The following is a 22,359-nucleotide window of genomic DNA, read 5'->3' on the forward strand; positions in this document are numbered from 1 at the left end:
ACCTCCTTGGGTTCATTGAGATTTAAAAGACAGGATACATATTTCTTATCCAAAAAAAGGAAAAAAATAAGAAAAGAAAGAAGACGAATACACATTCAAAACTTTGTCGTGCATAGGCTATACCTTTAAATAGCTTGCAAATTGTCAAATGCTGTTGCACTTGAGAGTCTACGCATATATCTTCTTGACTTCTCGTTGACTGAAAGCATGAGCACCTACATATGTACTGTGTTTCAATTCTTTTATCCAGTATTTCCTTTCTGTTTGTTTCACCCAATTATTGAGTTGTAGTTTATGCTTTGGTGTTAAGATTTTTCTCTAATTATGTAATGGTTGATATTGCAGCTGTGTCCCACTGTACAACTTTAGCTTCATATACAACTACTTGATTGCTTCTCCGAGGAGCTTTGTGGACAGGTAAAATGGATGATATAACTTGTGTGATGGCTGGACAAGTGGTTGATTTGGTGGAGCTGGAAGGAAAGGATAGAAAAAGAAACTGGATTCTTTTTCTTCTCGTTCCTTCTGCAATGAATCAACTCCTTAACTGGGTCCAGGATTTGAAGAGCTGGTTGAATTTCTAAAGGATTATTTCAAATTCTTGTGTTAGTAGCATTAACAGTGAATGAATGATTTTCTGTTGTCTTCCAGTTTTCTTGATAAAAAGGATGGTCGCTACAACCCAAAGATGTCACCCTATATACCAATGAGCAAATGGCGAAAAGGGTCACAGGTAATTGCCCTTCCATCTGAATTGTATGTAGATTTACATAAATCGGTAGGATTTCCTCAAATTATTGTATAAGCACGTCTATGTTCCGCCAACCTTAATTATGAAATTCATTAACCTGTCCTGATTAAAAAAGAAAAAAAGAACTTCATTAACCTGTGTATTTAGCTGCGCTAGTGGAGTTGACTTTTCATTTATTTCTTGCAAAGAAAAATCCGAGGCATACAATAGAGTATAGGGGCTGTAGACAAGCTGGGTGTGGGAACTCTAGAGAAGCTCTGGAATGCTTGTTTTTTCAGATTAATCCAAAATCATGTTCAAAGATCGAAGAGGAGGAGCACTTACCAACTCCATCAAATAGGAAAAGGATGTACAAAAGTGAAAAGAAACTCAGGAACCAAAGAGGTTTGCAAAAAACTTATGCAGATAACAACTAAAAAGCACATAAAGGGCAGCCCGGTGCACTAAGCTCCCGCTATGCGCGGGGTCCGGGGAAGGGCCGGACGCGAAGTATCATTGGTCCGGCCACGTTTCTATACAGTAGTCAAAGCGGATCATCGTCCGTTCCAAAAAAAAAAAAAAAAAAGGGTGGGCCCTATACTGAACACCAAGCAATTAAAAAAAAAAAAAAAGTGGAACCCATCATCTCCACCCATATTAACAAAATAAAGCAATATAAAAAAAAAATAAAAAATGAACCCCATATTAAAAAAATAAATAATGTAAAAAAAAAAAGTGCACCCCATATTAAAAAAAATCAAACAATATTCATGTAATTTTCAAAAGATCCATTAAGTCAATAATGATGGATTCATTGCCAATACGTGTGTGTCAACCCATTAATGGGAGAATGAAATTATTGTACAAAGAAACATGGATCCTATATTATTGCTTTTTTCAAAAAGTTAAGTAGCCAAAACCATCTCAATTTTCTTTCTTTTTTATATTAGCACGAGATCTAATCTAGATATTATTTATATATTTATTTCGCCATGTCATTTATTTGTTATGTTTACTAAAATAAATATACTTAAAATATTTATATTTTAAAATAAGATAGAATTTAATTACTTTTTCATTTTTATTCTTACTCTAATAAATGTGAAAAGAGATTAATGTTGTAAAAGAAAAAATAATATCAAATGGAGATCAAATAATGAATAAGATAAACTAGACAAATTCTAATTCTAATTGACGTTTCCTTAAAAAACCATGCAAAAGACAACATGACAAGAATAAAAATGAGCTAAAAGAGAATATTTACCAAAAATTAAAAAATAGTAATTCTTCGTTTAAATAGAAAATCAAATTTCTACTTTGTTTCATTTTAAACATGTAAAATTAATTTAACAATTTGAATTAGAATTATCCAAATCAAAATTTAATAAAAAATAATCAGTATTTTACACCTCTAAATTAATCGAGTTAAAATTGAAGAGTATCGGCCCACGCTTAAATATTCTTATTGTTTTATCTCAAAGAGAGGAAAATAGTTTCCTTTTAAATAAGCCTTCTCTTTTAAAAAGTATTAATAAATTTTTGCAGACTTTGTATTCTTAGCAAACACTAATATAATAAAGTTTCGGATACGGAGCACAAACAACAACAACAACAAGCGCGGTATAATCCCACCATGTGGGGTCCGGGGAGGGTGAGTGTACGCGGACCTAACCCCCCACCTTGAAAAGGTAGGGCGGTTGTTTCAAGGGAGCACAAACTACAATGTTATATTAATCGTGTTTTGAACATGGTATATATATATATATATATATATATATATATATATATATATATATATATATATATATGCATAAAAACAGTGCAAACTAATAATGTCAAAAAAAAAAAAAAAAGTGTACCCCATATTAAAAAAAATCAAACAATATTCGTGTAATTTCTAAAGTATCCCATTAAGTCAATAATGATGGATTCATTGCCACATGCGTATCAACCCATTAATGGGAGCAAATGAAATTATTGTACAGTGTGTATATATTAATCGTGTTTTGAGCATAGTGTGTGTGTATATATATATATATATTATGTTTATTAGCAATATAACATATGTATATATATTATCACTATTCAAACACAACTACATACACATAGATACGCTATAATCCAAAAGTATTTGGGCCGTCATGCGCAGCACGGGCATATGCCGTCTAGTAATACATGAAATTTTTAAGCATAGGGTGTGGCCTAGTGGTCATTGGTCAGTGAAGTGGGTTGAGAACCATGATGTATCAGGTCCAAATCCCAGCGGAGGCAAGAACACTAGGTGATTTCTTCTCATTTGTCCAAGCCTTGGTAAACAGTTTATTCACCTTTTAAAGTTAAAGTAGTGTTTGTATCTATAAGCAAGGTAGACTTAAGTTTTCGAAGGTCAGGTGGTTTTAACAAATCATAATATCTCAAATCGATAAAATATACTGCCTGCTCATATGAGTTGTGACATGCGTATGACAGTATGATCCACTACTATCTGCTGCTATGAGTTTTGACTTGACATTTTAGTCCAGTGGATCACTTTAATCAGGAAGCACGCGGAAGTGGTTGCAGATGATGATGCTGTGTTTCGAGTCTTCAAGATGTTCTGCAAGGTTCGTATCATGTGCTCTTCTCTCTTTAAACTTCACAACCCAATAGATAGTGCTATAAGGTTGAACATATGCATGCTTAATAAAGCATTGGTGCTTCAGGTTTATAAAAATTACTGGTGCTCCTCAACAGTCGAAAAGCCCCATTTACTAATGTCTGCACGATGAGGAACATGCTGTAGTTAATGCCTGCAGTTGGATTATTACTGTCAGTTACATTCTCTAAGTGGAACTGTTAAGTGTAGATTTACACTGTTGCACTAAATGTTGATATCCATATGCTTCAGTTATCTGATAACTAATAGAGTCAGGATCTTAATCTTGCAGAGACGTCCACCACTGGAAGACAGTAAGGGGAAAAAGAATATGGTAAGTTAGTGTGCATTCTGCTAAGTTGATGCATTTGTCATTATTAATAATTGAGAAAAAGAGGATCCAATGTACATTATTCAAGTGCTCTTTTTCCCACTTCGGTGGTTGCCTTGCCTTGTGTGTGCTTCTTTGCAGCACCATCCTCTTGTCCCTATACTTCCATGAGTTGGGCCATGGCTCTGTGCTGATGTGTTTCTCAGTCGGCTCCTGTCGCTTAGCCCCATTGTTTGCTACCACATGGCGTGCGAAGTTGCGGCTGTGTCGTTATGCTGTGTTACTTTTGTCATTCCTAGACACCCCCCCCCCCGCAAAAAAAACCACACCACCACCGCGCACGCACACACACACACACAAAAAAAAAAAAAAAAAAAACAGAGAGAGAAGACACTTGTACAGGCATACAGGATTATGACTTTGCCTCTACTCGTTATATTTTTGTTAATTCGTACTAGTGCACCTTTTTTCCTGAAGCATTCACTTTTCAGTTGATACTTGTTTCTTCTAACCTTGCAATAAATCTTGCAGAAACTTCAAAAGCAGCACAACTGCATTCCAGATGAACACTATGTGCAGACATTATTGGCGGTAAGTATCAGACTTATTATACCTTGGCTACTTTGCATCTTTGGTTTTCTTGTGTGTTCGCAGGACTCCGCGATACATCTTTCTTTTGTGACTCCATTCTTTTAAGCAAACTTTTGAGAATTATTCTTCGGGACTAAAGGTTTTAGATTTTTATTGGTTTACAGATGCATGATTTGGAAGGAGAACTTGAACGTAGAACGATAACCTATACAGAGTGGAACGAATCTGTGACAAATATGGAGAAAAAGGGTTGGCATCCCATAACATTTAGCTATGCAGTTGCTGGACCTGTACAGATCAAGAGAATAAAGGTATGTATTGGATGTGTATATTAATCTATTATCTCTAGCTTGGGCATTTGGCGCTATGATCATCTCTATTTACATTTTCATGTTGGCGTAGTTTCAACTTCTCTTTCTTCGACTTCGATTTTTGGTATTCCTTGTTGACTTTCCCATTGGTTTTATTTTGTTGGCTTTGCCTTTTGTTTCTTCATTGACTTCCTCAGTTGGTTTTCTATCTTCGACTTTTCTCTTTGGTTTTCCTTCCATGACTTAGTTGTTTTCTTTCTTAAAATCTTTTGTTGGTTGTTTCTTCAACTTCTCTAGTTGTCTTTGTTTCTTCAACTCTTCTGGTTGGTATTGCAATAAGATATCTTGCCTACTGAACTGATTGCTTTGTGCAACTTGCCACCCTTCCGATTTTTACAGGATATTCGCAATGTTTACTATGCAAGCGAGTACAGAACAGAGTGGTGCCGGAGTAATTCTACTCTGGTCCCCTGTTTTCTGTTTGCAAGGAAATTCTCGCGGGGGGCTGCAATGCGCCTCTTGAGTGAAGGAGTAGTTTCTCAGTTCAACGCCGCCTCCATAATGTACTCAACACCATGATTTTAATCAGTCTCTTTTTTGTAGTTTTTTCTTTGTACTTCGATGAGGGTATTAGCTGCCCTTGATAGAATAACAAGTTGAGTGTGTCACAACACCTTTAGCTTACTGATTTAGGAAATATACAGGTGGAAGCTGATCGTAGTATGGTTCATAAGACTTGGTCCTGTAGATATTAAGAAATGGCATTGCATTGTATGTTATCTGTCTAAAATGCTAGGAATTCTTTTTATTTCTTTTTTGTTCGGTATATAGTGCATTATATGTCGAACTTGGAAAAGCAATGATTGTTGATTCGCGTATGATCGAGACAGGAAATACCTCTATTTCTAGCTTCCACAATCTTACGTTCTTTTCCCCAAATATGCTTAAAGAAGGTTTGTCCATTCTTGGTCAATTTTCAACCGGGAGAACTGGTCTCATTGGTTAGATTTTAGTGCTCCAAGCAAAAAAGGGACATAATCTCATCGCTCAGTCCTGTCGATCATTTGAAGTTCAGGTGCAATAACTAAATGGTTCTTTCTAATGACCGTGTTCCCCCCCCCCCCCCCCCCCCCCCCCCCCCCCCAAGTTAATACTTTAACGCATTTCAACTATTTCATCGGTAACTGGTGCCTTCTACTTTCTACCCGCACGGAAAGATAACTAAATGACTGTTTTATCTTAATTGATAAAGGCTTTGCTTACAGTTGCGGCTCTTGTTCAAGCTCTGGTTTGAGGGAATGGTCTTATACAACGTAATTTGCGTAACATTTCAACCAGTTTGTGCTCCAGAGTGAAGGTATACTTTGAGGAGAAAGATATATTTCCTGAAGTGAATCCAAACCGTTAACTATAAAAAGATCGAGATGTTTCTGTTTCTTGCTTATCTAAAATAATACTATCTGATTGTTTCTGGCCTTGTGACTTCTATTGTGAGGAAAATTAGGGAAATGTCCGGACTAGCCGAATACTAATATTAGCTATCAGAAATTGGTGAAGTGCCTGTTTACTTGCTTCATTGAGAACTTGTCTAGGCACTAATTAACTTAAACAAGCTCTTGTTTCCAACCTTGATGGCGTGCTCTGAGTTCCCACATAGAAGTGATTTGTCTCTGTGCTTCTAAAGCAATTTCAGCCTTTTCTCTAGCTTCTTCACAAGTTCCCATCCCTGATGTACATTTGTCTGCTTCCTTTTGATATTGGGACACCATCTTTTTTGCCTCGAGCAGTGCCATGTCTGCTCTTCTCTGGTTTTCCAGTGTTTCACTTTCCATTTGCTTTAATTCATCTGTTAAAAGAGCTGTGAAGTTTCTCTCCTCTTCTTCGCTCACCCCCAGATCATGTTCCATGCAATCTATGAAACAATAGAGGAAAAATAAGCCGTCATTCAAGAACAGTGGTGATAATATTAACTACGGAGTAGCAAATATTAATGCTCCCCGTGTCTCAATTTGTGTGGAAGGATGGGAGCATGAGGGCCAAAACACTTGAGTTTCAATGTGAATTCCAGGTATAGATTTTTCATGTTTTCAAAAAATATATATATATACATTGGCAAACTATATGAAAAGTACTACAAGTCAATATAGCTAATGATCAAAAATATTTTTAAAAAGTTAGAGAAAATTATAATAAAAGAAAATTTGTTGACTCCCCCAAATAGTAGTTGTAATATTTTGGTCTGCTTTGGAAACTCCATTACTATTAGGAGCAGTATACGCTGTAATGCCTCTACTTAATGTTTGATGCTCATTCTATTTAACCAAAGAAACTGATGTAATAACTACCAAAAGGTTGAACTAACCTGTAAAAGTACTCACATTCACACCTGGTAAGAAAAAAAGAGGTCAACCATGTCAAACATACTATTGAAAACATCTCAGTGAGTAGCTATGAACTAGTATTTCATTTGCATGGCAATAGAGGTGGATTCCAGAAATAAAATGTTTTCTTTTCATATGCAAGGCAGTAGAGGTGGATTCAGAATTTAGAGTCAGTGAATTCAACACCTTCCTCGCCTTTTAGAAATTGGGATAAAATAAGATCTCTTGCTTTCACACACACACACACACACACACACACACACATATATATATATATATATATATATATATATATATATACGTAGCAAGTCTGGTCGTTGGTGTGTTGTTCGTTCTAGCGATAGGCTCCAAGCGCGATTCTGATTCGAAATTCGGTTTTCTGTTCTGGAATGAATCTGCTCTAAAGAAAGACCTGCCTATAAGTATTTGAAAGTCGGTCTTCACACGAGTACCTGCCCCCGCTTTCATTCACCTACAAACCGCAACCTAATAAGTTGGTAAAGCCAACACAAGATCGTCCCCTTCATTTTATGCTGATTTCAGCTAACTATGTAAGACTAACTTATCTACAACTACATGCCCGAGTGACACTTAAAAGTGGACATTGCGAGAACAAAGCGAAAATCACTTCTTGCCGCCTGGGACTCTAAATAACCAAAGCTAAGAAAAGAAAGAAATTATTGACCAATCACTTTGTCCTAATCATCCCATTTTTAGCGAAGTTCCAAGAATCAATATCTAAAATTAGAGTCACTGAATTCAAAGTGCATTGCAGTGAATTATAAACATACATACTCCAACTACATATTATGCGGATGCATGTGAATTACTGAAACAATGAAGAGAGGAAATTAATTAAAGAGGTGTGTGTGTGTGTGTGTGTGTGTGTGTGTATAAAGAATCAAGATCTAAAATTAGATTCACTGAATTCAAAGTGCATTGCAGTGAATTATAAACATACATACTCCAACTACATATTATGCAGATGCATGTGAATTACTGAAACAATGAAGAGAGGAAATTAATTAAAAGAGGTATATATATACACACACACACCTTGTGAAAAAGAATGAAGGGGTTGATCAGTAGAGCAATCACAAGGACAAGAAGGGCAAGAATAGTGAGTGGATGAAGAAATAGATTCAGAGACGTGCCAATAGAGGGGTGGACCAGCTACATAAGCAGTAATGCACAATCCCATAATTAATACCCCAAACATCACCTTCTTCCCACTCCATTTGCTTCTTCCATGTTTATTCATTTTCCTCTCTCTTTTTGTTTGGATGTTTTCTTCTCTTTTTTCAATTGTTATGTCTATGTTAAAGAGGTTTTTCAGGATCTATAATGTAACTGCGATTGAGCTCTTATTGAAATTTTCTTTTTGATATCTAATATTTAAGACTCGGTCATTGTTATGCATGCGAGAGTCGGTGCATACATTTTGGGACATGTTAAAATGAAAACTAGAACTGTTAAAATTAGGAAAATATAAAAGTACAATTTTACATGGTTTCTGAAGACACTATGATTGTATATTTTTGCCCCCTATAATCGTATAATTAGGGGTACCAAAAAATGTAACTCCAACACATTCGACAGGTACGCCTTTTTATATTAGAATTACGTTTTTTTGAAATGTTGGTTTCAGTTTATAGAAACATACCGAAGTTCTATAGCTTCTGATAGACATGATCACAAAGCTAGGTGGATTACCGTTTGCACCAAAGGTAAAGAAAAGGGGACAAATGAAAGTTAAAAAAAAAAAAAAAAAATAGAAAGAAAGAAACAAGAATAACAAAAAAAATAAAAATAAAATTGTTTATATACGCCTATTTCGGCAAAAACTACTCATACCCATATTTACGTCAAAACGATAAATGCAAAACATTTGTTTTTCATATATAAATTTTGCTAACTTGCCGAGGTAATATGTTAGTATTTTGCCCATTTTCTAATTTCCTCAAATATCCTCACTATTCCTTGATTAAGCACCGTTTTTTTGTGTCCATAAGAGTTTCCCGAAGTGCACACGGGTAGTCGATTACCGTTAATCATTGTTTTCGCAAAAAAACTACTCATACCTATGAAAGGGAGTTAACCGAACCCCATTTTCGAGGGTTAGCCTCACTATTCCTACCCATAGAATGGGTTAATTATTCCCTAAAAAGATACTGTAGTAGGTTAACAAAGTCCATATATGTATCATTTGCTTCACTCCCCTCGAGGGTTGCGTGTGTGCAGTGTATATAACATGATATTGTATGTTTGTATACATACAAAATCTCATTTCGAGACGTTATAAGTTCCAGTATCTGGTGGTGGAAGCAACCAAATTATATGAACACATGCAAGTACAACTTTGAGCAATAACCCCGGCAATGTCAAAGCAACAAAAACAGTTAAAAGTTATTTACACATTTTTTTCCTTTTTCCAACAAAGTTATTAACACCTCAACATTGTAAAGTTACCCAAGCCAAGTACTTGCTCTGATATTGTTGGTTAGGTCATGGTTAGTACTTCACATACATTTAAACCCCGAGTTGCACCAATTTGATGCTTATTCGATTAAATCTTGCATAATGGATGAACTTGATCCCAATGCAAAGAATAAAAAGGTGGTTGCCAAAGCCAAAAAGGAAACATTATCAAATTCAGTACATTAGAGTTTAAACCCTGCAGGTGTACAGGTTTGCATTCGTTTGCCATACATGACAAAATATCATATACTAACATACTAACTATAAGTAAAGTTCTTCATTACTGTGGTATTGGCACAACTATATGTATAATATACATATATATTACTAATATCATCAGATGAAATTTTATATGGAAAATAATCAAGGAGCTTCCTCAAATTCTGCATATCCTTGCACTTCATATTTTTTAAAATAAAATTCAAGTTAGCTGGCGCTTTGGAGTTCCTCAGTGGTCCTTTGTATATAGTGATTATACCTAATTCATCTCCAAAAGCTAGCTCATGTGAAATGAGGATTGCTCAAAGAATATACAAGACAACAATTCATTTCCTCAACAAATGTGCATGATTGTAACACCCATCCAGCACGGCCCGGCCCAAGTAATGCAAATTTGGTGACTGTGAACAATATGGACCATCATTGGACAAACCAAAACTGGAATGGGATGACCCTATTAGCATATAAGAAAACAGATGTGGGGCTAACTCATGAGGTGAAGATTGTCCAAGATTATATTAGAAGATGACAACCAGTTCCCTCGACCAATGTGCTATATTCTAAACACCTGTCTGCTGTCACATGTTAGATTCAGTTCTGATGTTCATGGACATACATTGCGTTCCATTGCTGACTGAGCAACTGAATGGTGGATTTGTAGACAGCAGTTTTAATAACAACAACATACCCAATGTAATCCCACAAGTGGAGTTTGGGGAGGGTAGAGTGTACGCAGACCTTACCCCTACCTCGTGGAGGTAGAGAGGCTGTTTCCGAAAGACCCTCGGCCTGTTAGCAGTTGTAACACTTTGCAGAATTCTGGCTTGCACTCAGATTAAACTGATATGCCCTTTCTCAATTCCTAATTGCATAATGGCATCGAGAGCAAATTGACATTTACTCTCGGATATCTCCTTTCCGTTCCTGTCTGGGTTTTACCAAGCCTTTGACATCAGTGATCCCTAGTGGGAAAAAACAGCTCGGGGAAGATGGTGTACATAAGTGCTTATGATATATTCTCTATGTTTGACATGATTACCCTTTCAGTAATCTCTTCACTCAAATTCTTCAGAACCAAGATTATATCCTCCTGCTGAGGATGAGACGTTTGGCCCATGAAAAAAGTTGTTATTACTCCATGTAAATCAATAAAACTCCAACCAGGAAGCTTTTTGAGCCCAAGTTCTCTCATCTGGACCCAGGTCTTACCAACGCCCTCCCACTGGGCCATTGAAGCATAACTATGAGCCAATTGCACATACCTTCCAGCATCCCCATGATCCAACTCTGAGATTTCTGTGGCAACAACATCCCTAAGTTCTACCAGGGCTTTTGTTTTGCAAGCATCAAGAATTATACCTAGAGCATTGGCCATTGGTTCTGGAAATTTCGTCTTATAGAAGTAGTATGCATCTTTCACCCTACCAGCTCGACAAAGTAGGTCAACTATACATGCACAGTGTTCGAGTTCAGGTTTAATCTTAAAATCCCTTTCCATAGAATCAAACAAGCTCATGCCTTGGTTGACAAGTCCATTATGACTGCAGGCACAAAGAACGGATAAGAAGATAACACTATTTGGCGTAAGACCGCTTCGCACAAGCTCCGTATACAACTCCAAGGCAGTCTCCCCTTCGCCATGACTACCATATCCAGCAATCATTGTGCTCCATGAAATTATATCATGTTCTTTGATCCTGTCAAAACACTTCCTCGCACTGCATAAGTCACCACATTTGCAGTACATATCAACCAAAGCCGTACCTATCTTGACGCAAGGTTCAAGATAGCTCCTTACAACAATGTTGTGAATCCACTTCCCTTGCTGATACGCTCCTATTGATGCACAAATTTGAAGCAATGAAACCACAGTTATTGAGTCAGGTCTTTGATGGGCTATCCTCATTTCATTAAACAGATGCAAAGCCATGGATAAATGTCCATTCTGAGCGTTTCCTGCAACAATTGCATTCCAGGAAACCACGTCTCTGTTCTTTATCATATCAAAAACAACAAGAGCTTGCTCCAAGTAGCCACACTTTGAATACATAGTGACAAGTGAATTTTGGGCAGGTGTGTCAATGGCTATTCTTTGCCTCAACATGTAGCCATGTATAGAAGTTCCTACTTTCAATGAACCTAATTGAGCACAAGCTGCAAGTGCACTTGCTATGGTAGCTGTAGAAGGTTCAATTCTGCTACACAACATGCTTTGAAACACTTCGAGTGCTCTATCTGCACGTTCATTCTGAACAAGTCCAGAGATAATAGCCGTCCACAAAACTACATCTTTATCTTTTGCTCGCTCAAATATCTTAAACGTATAATCCATGCTCCTGCACTTTAAATACATAAACATAAGTGATGTCTCAAGATGCACATCTAATTCAAATCCAGCAGCAACTATCTGCCCATGAACCACTTTTCCCAATTCAGCGCTACCTTCTTTTGCAATCGCGGAAACCAACGATCCATAGGTTTGATGATCGGGCCATGTATTTTCCAACCTCATTCTATACATTAACCTCATTAATTCTCCTGTTTTCCCCACTAAAGCATACCCTGAAACCAAAGAATTCCAAGAAACGATATCTTTTTCATCCATCCATTCAAACAACTTCCTAGCATACTCAATTCTTCCACATTTACCATACACATTCAACATACAATTCAACAAAGCAATATAACCCATAAAACCATATTTCACTACACAAGCATGCAAACACTCCACATAAACACTCTCCGATACACCCGAAAGCAACGTCAACAATGTAACAGAACTCGGCTTTATTCCTTCACGTAACATATCATTATACATATAGAAAGCATGCTCAAAATCCCCACTCCGTGCATAACACCCAATAACAGCCGTCCACGGAACTATATTTCTCTCAGGCATTGTATCGAACACTTTGCGTGCATGTTCTGTAAGGCCAAAAGAAGAGTAAAAACTGATTAAAGAAGACCCAATATAAGGATCAGAAGAAAACCCATTAACGACTATATGTTGGTGTAGGGAAAGGCCGTGGTTGAGGAGGTTAAGGGAAATGCAGGATTTGAGAAGAGCAGGGAAAGTGAAAGGGTCAGGTGGTATGGAAGAGTTGAGCATGGAGTTGTTGTAAGTGAGTAAGGCTTGATGGTGAGCACCTTCTGAGGAAAGGCGGTTGAGAGTAGCGTTGATGGACTTGGTGGTGGTGGTGCTTAGAGGGTGGAAGAGGATGTTGAGTTTGAGCTTGTGCATAATTCATGGTGACATTCTTCCTTGGCTTTTCTGCACACAACTTTTTGTCAAATAATTAAGGAATGTATACTATAGGGCACTAATTTGATTTTGATTTCCATTGTTAAGAGGTTGTTGTGTGAAGAACCAAGCGATTCCTAAGTCGTTTGGTTACTGGGATGGGATAAACAAGGATACCCATGAAATTTGTTGTCCCACCTTTCGGGATCGGTAACTTATGCTAGTATCCAAATAACCCTTCGTTTGGTATGCGGAATGGGATAGCTATCTCATGGGATAAAATGCAAGTTTATCTGCTCCCACGTTGGATAACAGTCCTATGAGATGTACTAAAATGGTGGAGTTAGCTACTTCATATAGAAGGTGGAATATAGCTAATCTGATGATATATTTCAATCTTAATCCTTGTCTATCACATTCCCATCAAAAGAATTGAATAACTAATACATAGTTTGATCAGTAGCTTTTCATCAGATAAAAACTAGTAATTTAATTGACTTCACTAATACATAAGTAAAATTTAGTTATTATTGGTGGTATTAACCTATTCATTCCTGACCTTTTTGTTTCTCTATGTTCATTGACCTTCCTACCAAAGTTGCTTGTTCCAACTTTTTTGGAAGTTTTTTCTAGGGGTTAAACACCGAAAACCGAATAGGATCGAACAAGGATACCCATGATTTTTTTTTAATAACAATTTCGGTGTTCGGTTCCGGTTCACCGGTTTTTCGGTTTTCGATTTTTTGGTTAAACCGAAGTTTTTTTTTTTTTTTTTGTTGAAGATTTACTACATGAATAACCCTTTTTTGGGGAAAAAAAACATAAGTGACAATAATATTATAATATTTATACTCTTAGCAACTAAATGTTATTAAACATTACAAGTTTGTTTTATAGTAAATTTTATATATAAGGAAACCCACGTTGGAATAATTCCAATACCTATTTGTTGTTCATAGATATCTACTACAATTTCATACTTTCTCCTTATTCGCAAGATTTTTTTTAGCTTTTTTTCTTACCTTTTCTACTTCCTCCTTATTCTCAACTTCTTTCATTGCTCCATAAAAAATGATATCTCCATTTAACACTGAGATATTGAACACAAGTATAATAATATTTGAGTGTTGATTTTTATTAAATATAGTATAATAAAAATGTTATACATGAATAATATTCATATAGTTTACATATTATAATAAATTAGATATAACTCATATAATTTGATTATAAACTATATAAAATTTTATATACCTGTATGATTTTATTATACGTTGTATAATACATTATATTTTGTATATAGAAGATATTATCTTGTATGTGTGGATGATATTGGTTGGATTCTAAAGTTAACCTTCAAACATTTATTCCTGACCTCAAGAAGGAAAAATGGAGAGATGTGTAATTCTAAAAAAAAAAAAACAAATTAGAAAAACCTTCCTACCAAAACCGAACTTGCTTGTTCCAACCTTTTGGAAAAAACCGTTTTTTTCAGTTCTCCTTCCATTCTTTTTTTGGCCTTTGGTCTTATAACTATCCAACAACTTCCACATTTGGTTTTGGTGGCATCGGTTCTCCATCCTGGCCGGTATCCACAGTGTAATCCTTGTTTTCTTTTGGACTATCACTTTTAAGCTTGTTTTGTCAAGCGGTTAAAATCTGCTTATTTTGATATTTATTTTTTTAAAAGTGTTTTTGAAAAAATACTTTTGATAAGAACCAGTTTGTGTATGGTTAATTCATTTGAAAAATGTTTTTGATAAGCATATTGTGTTTGCCTAATCTTTTTAAAAAAAAAAAAAATTGAGTGCCAAATTATGAAAAGGACAAGTATCAATGACATTTACTATTAAGATTATTTTATATAGAGAGGTTATTTTAAATATCTATTATGAAAGACTTTAATTAAACATTTGTACTTTATACTTTTATTTAATTAAAATAAAAAAGTACATATTAAAATTTTCAAAAGAAAATATAATACATAGATAAATGAAAAAAAATATTATATATTGGTATAATATTAACATGATGACTTAAATATACTAAAAATCATGAGGAAAAAATAAATTATATGAAGTTCATGATTAAAGAATCAAAATGAAATGAGTTGCTATACGTAGTAACCAAATGGGTTGTTTTATAATTAAAAATTAATAAATAATGGGGGATATATTTGGTAAATATGTATTTATAGTAGGGATATTTTTGTCTTGAGAAAAATAATTTTCTGCTTCTGCTTTTCTCAAGAAGTAAATTTGTTTTAGCTTCTTTCCAAACCTAGAAAAACTTTTTCTGTTGCTTCTTAAAAGCACTTTATTTTGTTGGCCAAACACCTAAAATATAAGAAAAAGGTGCTTTTGGAAAGAAAAAAAACGCTTCTAACCAAAAAAAAAAAAAACTTGGCCAAACGGGCTCTATGTCCAATGTTTGCACAAGTTATGACTGTTAAGTCTTGGCGAAGGAATGAATAAGGACTTCTCAAAAAGAAGTCAATTAATTTGAGATTCGGCATAATTTACTTGTTTATTGATTAAAATACTTATGAGCCATTAGGCGAGAAAAAACAACCTAGTTAGTGCATTAACTCAAACCCTTCTCCGGCAGCAAGTTCAATGGTTACTAAGCTGGACTATTGGTATTCTCTGAATGGACGGTAAATCCAGGTATGCTGCTGGTCCTTAGAAGGACCAAGGGAATTTTGGTCTTCTCTCCAAACGAATTTCCCCTTTGAACCCCCTATGTTATTTGACTTGATAAACGTGGTATCTATCTTATATGCGGTCAGTAATATAGTTCATATATAAATTAAACTATATAGTCTATCATTACTGAAAAAGATTTCTCCTTAGGGCTGTCAATTTGTTTAAAGGGAGGACGACCGATAGGGGGTTTGATAGATCCCCTAATGCAGAAAGGTCAGTCACTATTATGGCATGCGTTTGAAAACTCATTCAAATATTTAGTCACCTACTAATTTTTATTTTACAATATATATAATTGTGCCCTAATTAAAATTAACTAAATTCAAGACATGAAGCAATTAGAAGTCACTATATATAATCAGAAGTAAAGTGTCTCTAACCATATCAAATTCGAAGGGAGGATATATTAATTAATTTGAACGTAACTAGAAAGTGCTAACTATAATTGAGCTATACACTACCACATTTTAAGTTAATTACTCTTATTTAATATATGTTTTTTCGTATATCGTCATGGACCAGCTTGCCCACAACAGCTGTAGCTAGAAGATATAAACAATCGTTTTTTTGGTGTAGCCTCTGATATTCGTACTCATCGGCCCGATAAATTCATATTTGCATTGCATAAGACTCAATAAAGGGAGAACGATCCCTACTATTTCGAACTTGAACCGGAAATCTTTGACTAAGGGTGAAACGATCTCATCCATCGTACCACACTACCCCTTACATTGGCGATGTCGGATAGTTTGTGTGGTGAAGGAATTCCAATAGAAGGAGTTTGAGGGTTTAAATGCCTTGACACACCAAGTTTCTTGTATGTATAGTATCATATATTATATATTTAAATCTTAATAAATAAATAAATGACTTGAACTTGGGACTTGGGTGTGTTCTGGGTCGGACCTTCAAATAAGAGACTATTTATTTTTGTTTGATTTTTTTGTAACAGATTGTAGTATTATTTGAAATTTAAATTTGAATTTCAAATTTTAATTAACCAAGTGTTTGTTTAGAAGTAAGATACCCTTTACGAATAGGCTTCTTCCTCATCTATAAATTCACACTATCCCTACAACCGCTAATCATTCTGCAGTAAAGTGTAACGTTTGGCTTTGTGGAATCCTGAATAAACTTGTTTGTATATTCCCCTAAAAAGATATACGGACAATATTTTTTTAAGGACAATGAATTTATTCACGCTTCAAAGTTTTCTGTTTTCTACTTTAAATTTGTAACAGGTGATAACAGTGTGGAGCCACAGGTAGTTGAGGGGTGTCAACCGACAGCCCATCGTCGGAAAATTACACTGTGTAGCTGGGTAAATTTTTACTTTCTATGTACACGTATTACATACTGACACCCTTGACTTCTTCGTGGATTTACTTTTTTTATATTTTGACCCCCCTTAGTGAAAGTCCTAACTCCGCCACTGGGTGATAATAATTATCGTTACTGACTTACTGCATGTTATTGCTAACTAAAGATATAGCTAGCTAAAGATGCTCACATGCATATTGGAGGAATAAAAAATACACCATACTTTGGGTGTAGTGCCATACGAGCTAATACTGAAAGCCATGCAAAAATCTGACCAGCTATATTCGTTCTTTACGTACTGATGAAATTACGCAAAAACTTCATACTACATTAATTGAGAAGCAAAGCCAAAACCTAAAACCCCCTCCCCCCCCCCCCGCGCCTACCCCACCTCCACACACAAAAAAAAAAAAAAAAAAAAAAACCCCAACAAAATCACCCTTCATTAAGAACGCATTTGTTCGTTCTAAAAGTGATTTTTAACTCATTTTAGTAACTCACACAGTATCACACAATCTGCTCACACAGTGTCATAATCTAAAATGAGTTCGATCAATAATGGGTCATTTTAACCTATATATTGATTGAACTCGAAATGACCTATCAAATTATTGAGTCAAAATAAGTCAAAGCCGCACAAAAAGGGAGGGGAGCTAGGTCATGTTGGAGAGATGATGACCCGTTATTTGACTCATCTTCACCCGAATCATTTTGACCCAAGTAAACTTTATTTGTGTGAGCTAAGTCATGACAGATTTATCAGTGTAACCCCTTTTATTTTTCACCCACTTAAATTTGACTTAACACACTCATTTTCCACCTTTATATATCATTTTCCCTTTGCAAACTGCTTCATCACGGCTTATTCGCTTTCGTTATTTTCATTTCCATATCGCTTTGAATTTCTATCTCCCCAAACCCCACATTGTGGGATTTCACTGGGTTGTTGTTGTTGTATATATCCTTTTCCTGATAGTTTCGTAGGGTGGACTTAGTTTCTCCTTCCACAGGAATGGGCTGCAGAATTATCTTCCTTTTAAGTATTATGTTTTCAAGCTATTTAAGAGAGATGCATGGATGCTCTCTCTAATAAGTGAAAATAAATGTTCCGTAACTTGGCCAAACCCATCGACAGACACCTGTGATCATCCACATCTTTCACTTGAGCACTTAAAGTGGCCCTTGTTCCATTTAGACACTTCGTATTTAGACACTTTTGGCACAATCACCAAATATGTGATATGTGTGTAACATACTCGCCGATGACGTTGGTAAAATGATGAATTAAGTTAGGACATGTGGCGTTTGATCAAATAATAATATTAAAATAAATTTTGAGAAAAAATAATATTTCAAAAAATAGAAAAATACCTTATCCCACCCGGCGGCCACCCCCCCCCCCACCTTGCCGGGCCAAACCGCCCCCCCCCCCCCCCCCCTCCCAAGATCCGATCGTCTTGTCACCGATTTCAACAATCTCTCTTACTTCTTGCATTGAGAATATCTTAAACATATCTCGGCGACAAAAGCTTAGCAACAAAAATGGTGCATTCCCGCAAATGAGATGGATCATGTTGTTGTTGTTTATGTATCCTTTTTTTCATTAATATGATAGTTTTTACCACAAACATCATTTTTTCATTGCTCCAAGGGTGGACTTAGTTTCTCCTTCCACGGGAATGGGTGAATGCAGAATTATCTTCCTTTTTAGTATTATGTTTTGGTAGATTGATTATTAGGTGTAGCAAGCTATTTAAGAGAGATGCATGGATGCTCTCTATAATAAGTGAAAATAAATGTTCCGTAACTTTATAATCAAGTGATGCCATACGCTAATACGAATAACGACAAACTACTTGAGGAAAGTAAAGAGAATATTGAGGGTTGACTTTGTAAAAAGAAGCATGTGCAAGATGACTTATAAAGAAACATGCAATTATACTAAACGTTGACATTATGACACGACAATATGCTTACTTTTCTCATCCTCAACTCCTATAAAAAGGGAAAGTGCCTAAGCTAATTCCATAACTCAATACAGTTCCAATATTTCAACAACATATTCACATTTCAATTATTCAAAAAGGAAAATGGCATCATATGCCCACAATGTTGTGGGACTTGGGATTTTCTTGGTAATGCTTGTGGCATTAGTAGAGGCCACTCCTCCTGGAATAGCCTACCATCCAAGCCATTCTCATTGCTCTGATGAAGAGATCAAGCAATGTAAAAATCTTCCCCATGTTTGTCCCAAGTTCTGTCCTAATGGTTGCATAACTGAGTGTCGTTCTTGTAAGCCTATTTGCATTGATGGCTCACCTCCACCTCCCTATTCCCCTCCTCCGTCAACATCACCTCCATCAACAACTCCAAAGAAGTATAAGTGCAAGAACAAGAAATACCCGAGTTGCTATAATCAAGAACATACGTGCCCTAGCTCTTGCCCTGGTACTTGTCAAGTTGATTGTGTCTCTTGCAAACCTGTTTGCAGTAAGTTCCTCTTCCACATGCGCTTTTTAATGGATTAATTTGATTTATATATATTGATTATTGTGAAACGAGTTGTGTCTCTTGTCAAGTTGAAGCTTAATTTGATACATTGTTATAGCACCTAGGTTACTGATTTAACTTATTATGAACATATATAGCAGTAGTTATCTTGTTAAGTAATTAACCTAATAATCTAAAAACTCTTTAAGGATCAAAATTTGGTCTTCAAAGACTTTTTATTAGGACAAGTAAAATCAGTTTCTATCCTTACGAAAGTGTTGTAGAGACCTTAATTAATTAACGTCAAGTAACTAAATCTCGTCGGTATTGATATTTGGTATCGGAGCTTATAACTCAGGCAAGTGACAGTCTGATTTTTCTAGTCGTTATTGACTTTTAAGGACCATATTGAATGTTTAGGGACCATTTTTCATGCAATCATTTCTCTTATGTTATATCCAATTACTGAGTGTTTTAATTTATTGGAACACAGATTGTGACAAGCCAGGAGCTGTTTGCCAAGATCCACGTTTCATTGGTGCAGATGGCATTACCTTCTACTTCCATGGCAAGAAGGACAAAGATTTTTGCCTGGTCTCAGACTCTGACTTCCACATTAATGCCCACTTCATAGGAAAACGAAATGAGAACATGAAAAGAGACTTCACATGGGTTCAAGCCATCGGTATACTTTATGGTACTCACAAGATCTCTGTTGGAGCACAAAAAACAGCAACATGGGACGATGCCATCGACCGCCTTTTCCTCAACTTTGATGGTGAAACTATTGTTCTTCCCGACAACGAAGGCGCAAGGTAATGTTTAATTATATTATGTCTCCTCTCACAAATAATTTTTAATGAGCGAAGTATAACTTCTTTTGACTAATTTGCACAAAATATCCACTTTAGTGGCCTTGTATTAGAGGTCAGCCACTCTTTCAAATCTACTAGTGATCTAACGTTCGAAAATGACCACTTGATATGAAATTTAGTAGTTAAAACTAAAATTTGGATCACGAGTCTAATTTTGAACAAGTGACTAACTTCTAAATACGAAGCAACAAAAGTGGCCACCTGGTAATAAATTCTGTTTCTGTAGATTTGAACCCAAACATTCTTGTGATATTATGTTGAATTGTGTGATCATGATCTCATGTAAAAATTTATGTTAGTAAGAGAACATGATTTTTAGTTACACAATTATATTATATTTCAACAGGTGGCAGTCTGAAACTAGACCAATAGCCTCCATTACTCGAACCAGCGACACCAATGAAGTTATAATCGAAGTTGAAAACATTTTCAAGATTGCAACAAAGGTGGTGCCTATTACTGATAAAGAATCTAGAGTTCATAACTATGGCATAGCAAAAGATGATTGTTTTGCACATCTTGAACTTGGGTTCAAATTTTTCTCACTCAGTGATGAAGTGAGTGGTGTTTTGGGCCAAACTTATAGAAGGAACTATGTGAGCAGAGCAAAGATGGATGTTTTGATGCCTGTAATGGGAGGTGACAAAGAGTTTTCAGCTTCGGGACTCTTTGATGCTGATTGCTCTGTGACTAAGTTTCAAACACCAAAATCAGAGAATGAGGATTCGTTGAATTTGGAGCTGCCCAGCTTGAGATGCAAAAGTGGGATTTATGGACGTGGAGTTGTCTGCAAACGTTGAGATTTCTTGATTAAACATTAATTGTTAGTCGTGAGTAAATAAAGAGTTGACTAGAAAATAAGGTTAATTACAAACCAAAGGAATATAATATTTAAGAACTATGCTCAAAGAAAAATTATTAAAGTTGGGCGAAAAAGATTTACTGATATTAAACTTCTTCTCCAATAATAAGATCATTGCTTTTCTCTTTTTCAAAATGTTGTATTATGAATTCATGAACAAGTACGCGCCAGCCAACTAAGCAGTATGTTTTATTTTTCAGTTCCAGAATTTTAAATTTTAAAATGCATATATCCGATTAAAATTTTACATCACTTTTTCGTGGGTTCACTTTCACCCGTGAAAATATGAGACTCATTTAACCTACAACAAGAAAAAAAAGGTTAAAACTAGTAGTCTAGAACCCATTATTACACATGTTCGTGCTAGCTAGCTAGGGAGTTTAGTTCCGATATTTATTTGAAATGCACTTGATAAATGCAGTCGTATCCTCATTTTCTTGCTGTGTTTCTCTTTTGTTTTTCGTACTTCTCTATTCTTTTTTTCTTGTCCTTATAACGTTTTTCCCTTTCTTTCTCTATATTTTTAGCTTATCTATATTTCTTTTTTTCCTAGTTACAGAATACGAATGGAGAATCCTACTAATGAAAGAATAAGAAGATTCCGATCATTTGTAGGAACTACAAGTAATATAACTTCTTTTCAAAATATATACCAAAATTTAAACCAAATAGTATATACCAAAATTTAAACCAAATAGGCATTTTCTTCAATTTAAACCCAACCAAACCAAATCAAATAGTCATTTTCTTAAATAATGATGTAATGTGTTTTTTGGAAAGGAATGTATACCACAAGGCACTGATTTGAAGAAATTGCACCGTTTGTCCTGCAAATTGGTTAGTCTTTCGTTTTTGCCCTTCAAAATCAAACTTATGCATAGTAGAGCATAAGTTCACCTAAGTTATTTAAGAGTGCTGGGCATAACTTGTAGAATATTATGATATAAAATGAAATCCTTCAAGTACTTTGTACGCCGACTACTTTTATGAGTAACTAACACATAGTTAGGACTTAACCATTTGACTTATGATAATAAGAAGAAGACAGCCCTCTTGAGTTAGAATTCAATTCACTTTAATAAGATAAAAAATACTTTTACGATTTTACTAATATAACGAGTAAAATTCAATGACTTTATTAAAACAAAAATTAATTTTATGACTTTACATTAAATTTAGCGACTTGGTGA

At 35.4% G+C, this 22,359-nt stretch overlaps 4 protein-coding genes across 7 annotated transcripts in view; 2 read left to right on the forward strand and 2 right to left on the reverse strand.

Moving 5' to 3' along the window:
* LOC132039497 (glycosyltransferase BC10-like) overlaps positions 1 to 5,476 on the forward strand; it is an 11,005-nt gene extending 5,529 nt beyond the window's left edge. For 3 of the 4 annotated variants that reach the window (XM_059429980.1, XM_059429972.1, XM_059429976.1), the window contains 7 exons: positions 346 to 417; positions 652 to 733; positions 3,253 to 3,333; positions 3,658 to 3,699; positions 4,228 to 4,287; positions 4,452 to 4,598; positions 4,998 to 5,476. In XM_059429980.1, coding sequence (XP_059285963.1) covers positions 346 to 417; positions 652 to 733; positions 3,253 to 3,333; positions 3,658 to 3,699; positions 4,228 to 4,287; positions 4,452 to 4,598; positions 4,998 to 5,177 — 664 coding nt within the window. In that variant the 3' untranslated portion in view covers positions 5,178 to 5,476. The remainder of the gene's footprint in view (positions 1 to 345; positions 418 to 651; positions 734 to 3,252; positions 3,334 to 3,657; positions 3,700 to 4,227; positions 4,288 to 4,451; positions 4,599 to 4,997) is intronic. The other variant, XM_059429970.1, reaches the window with a different exon arrangement.
* Positions 5,477 to 5,950: 474 nt separating this feature from the next.
* LOC132039516 (uncharacterized) lies at positions 5,951 to 8,579 on the reverse strand. The gene is made up of 3 exons (XM_059429987.1): positions 8,036 to 8,579; positions 6,961 to 6,984; positions 5,951 to 6,510 (listed from the first exon to the last, which is right to left on the reverse strand). The coding sequence occupies exons 1-3, from the start codon at positions 8,238 to 8,240 to the stop codon at positions 6,203 to 6,205; spliced, it is 537 nt and encodes a 178-aa protein (XP_059285970.1). The 5' UTR covers positions 8,241 to 8,579; the 3' UTR covers positions 5,951 to 6,202.
* A 1,407-nt stretch (positions 8,580 to 9,986) lies between these two features.
* LOC132039489 (pentatricopeptide repeat-containing protein At4g04370) lies at positions 9,987 to 13,016 on the reverse strand. The gene has a single exon (XM_059429963.1). It carries the CDS (start codon positions 12,915 to 12,917, stop codon positions 10,683 to 10,685), a length of 2,235 nt encoding a protein of 744 aa, XP_059285946.1. The 5' UTR covers positions 12,918 to 13,016; the 3' UTR covers positions 9,987 to 10,682.
* A 5,980-nt stretch (positions 13,017 to 18,996) lies between these two features.
* Positions 18,997 to 21,317, forward strand: LOC132048100 (uncharacterized). The gene is made up of 3 exons (XM_059439031.1): positions 18,997 to 19,432; positions 19,926 to 20,247; positions 20,654 to 21,317. Exons 1-3 carry the CDS (start codon positions 19,033 to 19,035, stop codon positions 21,105 to 21,107), a joined length of 1,176 nt encoding a protein of 391 aa, XP_059295014.1. The 5' UTR covers positions 18,997 to 19,032; the 3' UTR covers positions 21,108 to 21,317.
* The last annotated feature ends 1,042 nt before the right edge of the window (positions 21,318 to 22,359 follow it).

The sequence above is a fragment of the Lycium ferocissimum genome, chromosome 2 (genome assembly GCF_029784015.1).
Source record: "Lycium ferocissimum isolate CSIRO_LF1 chromosome 2, AGI_CSIRO_Lferr_CH_V1, whole genome shotgun sequence".
NCBI lineage: Eukaryota > Viridiplantae > Streptophyta > Magnoliopsida > Solanales > Solanaceae > Lycium > Lycium ferocissimum.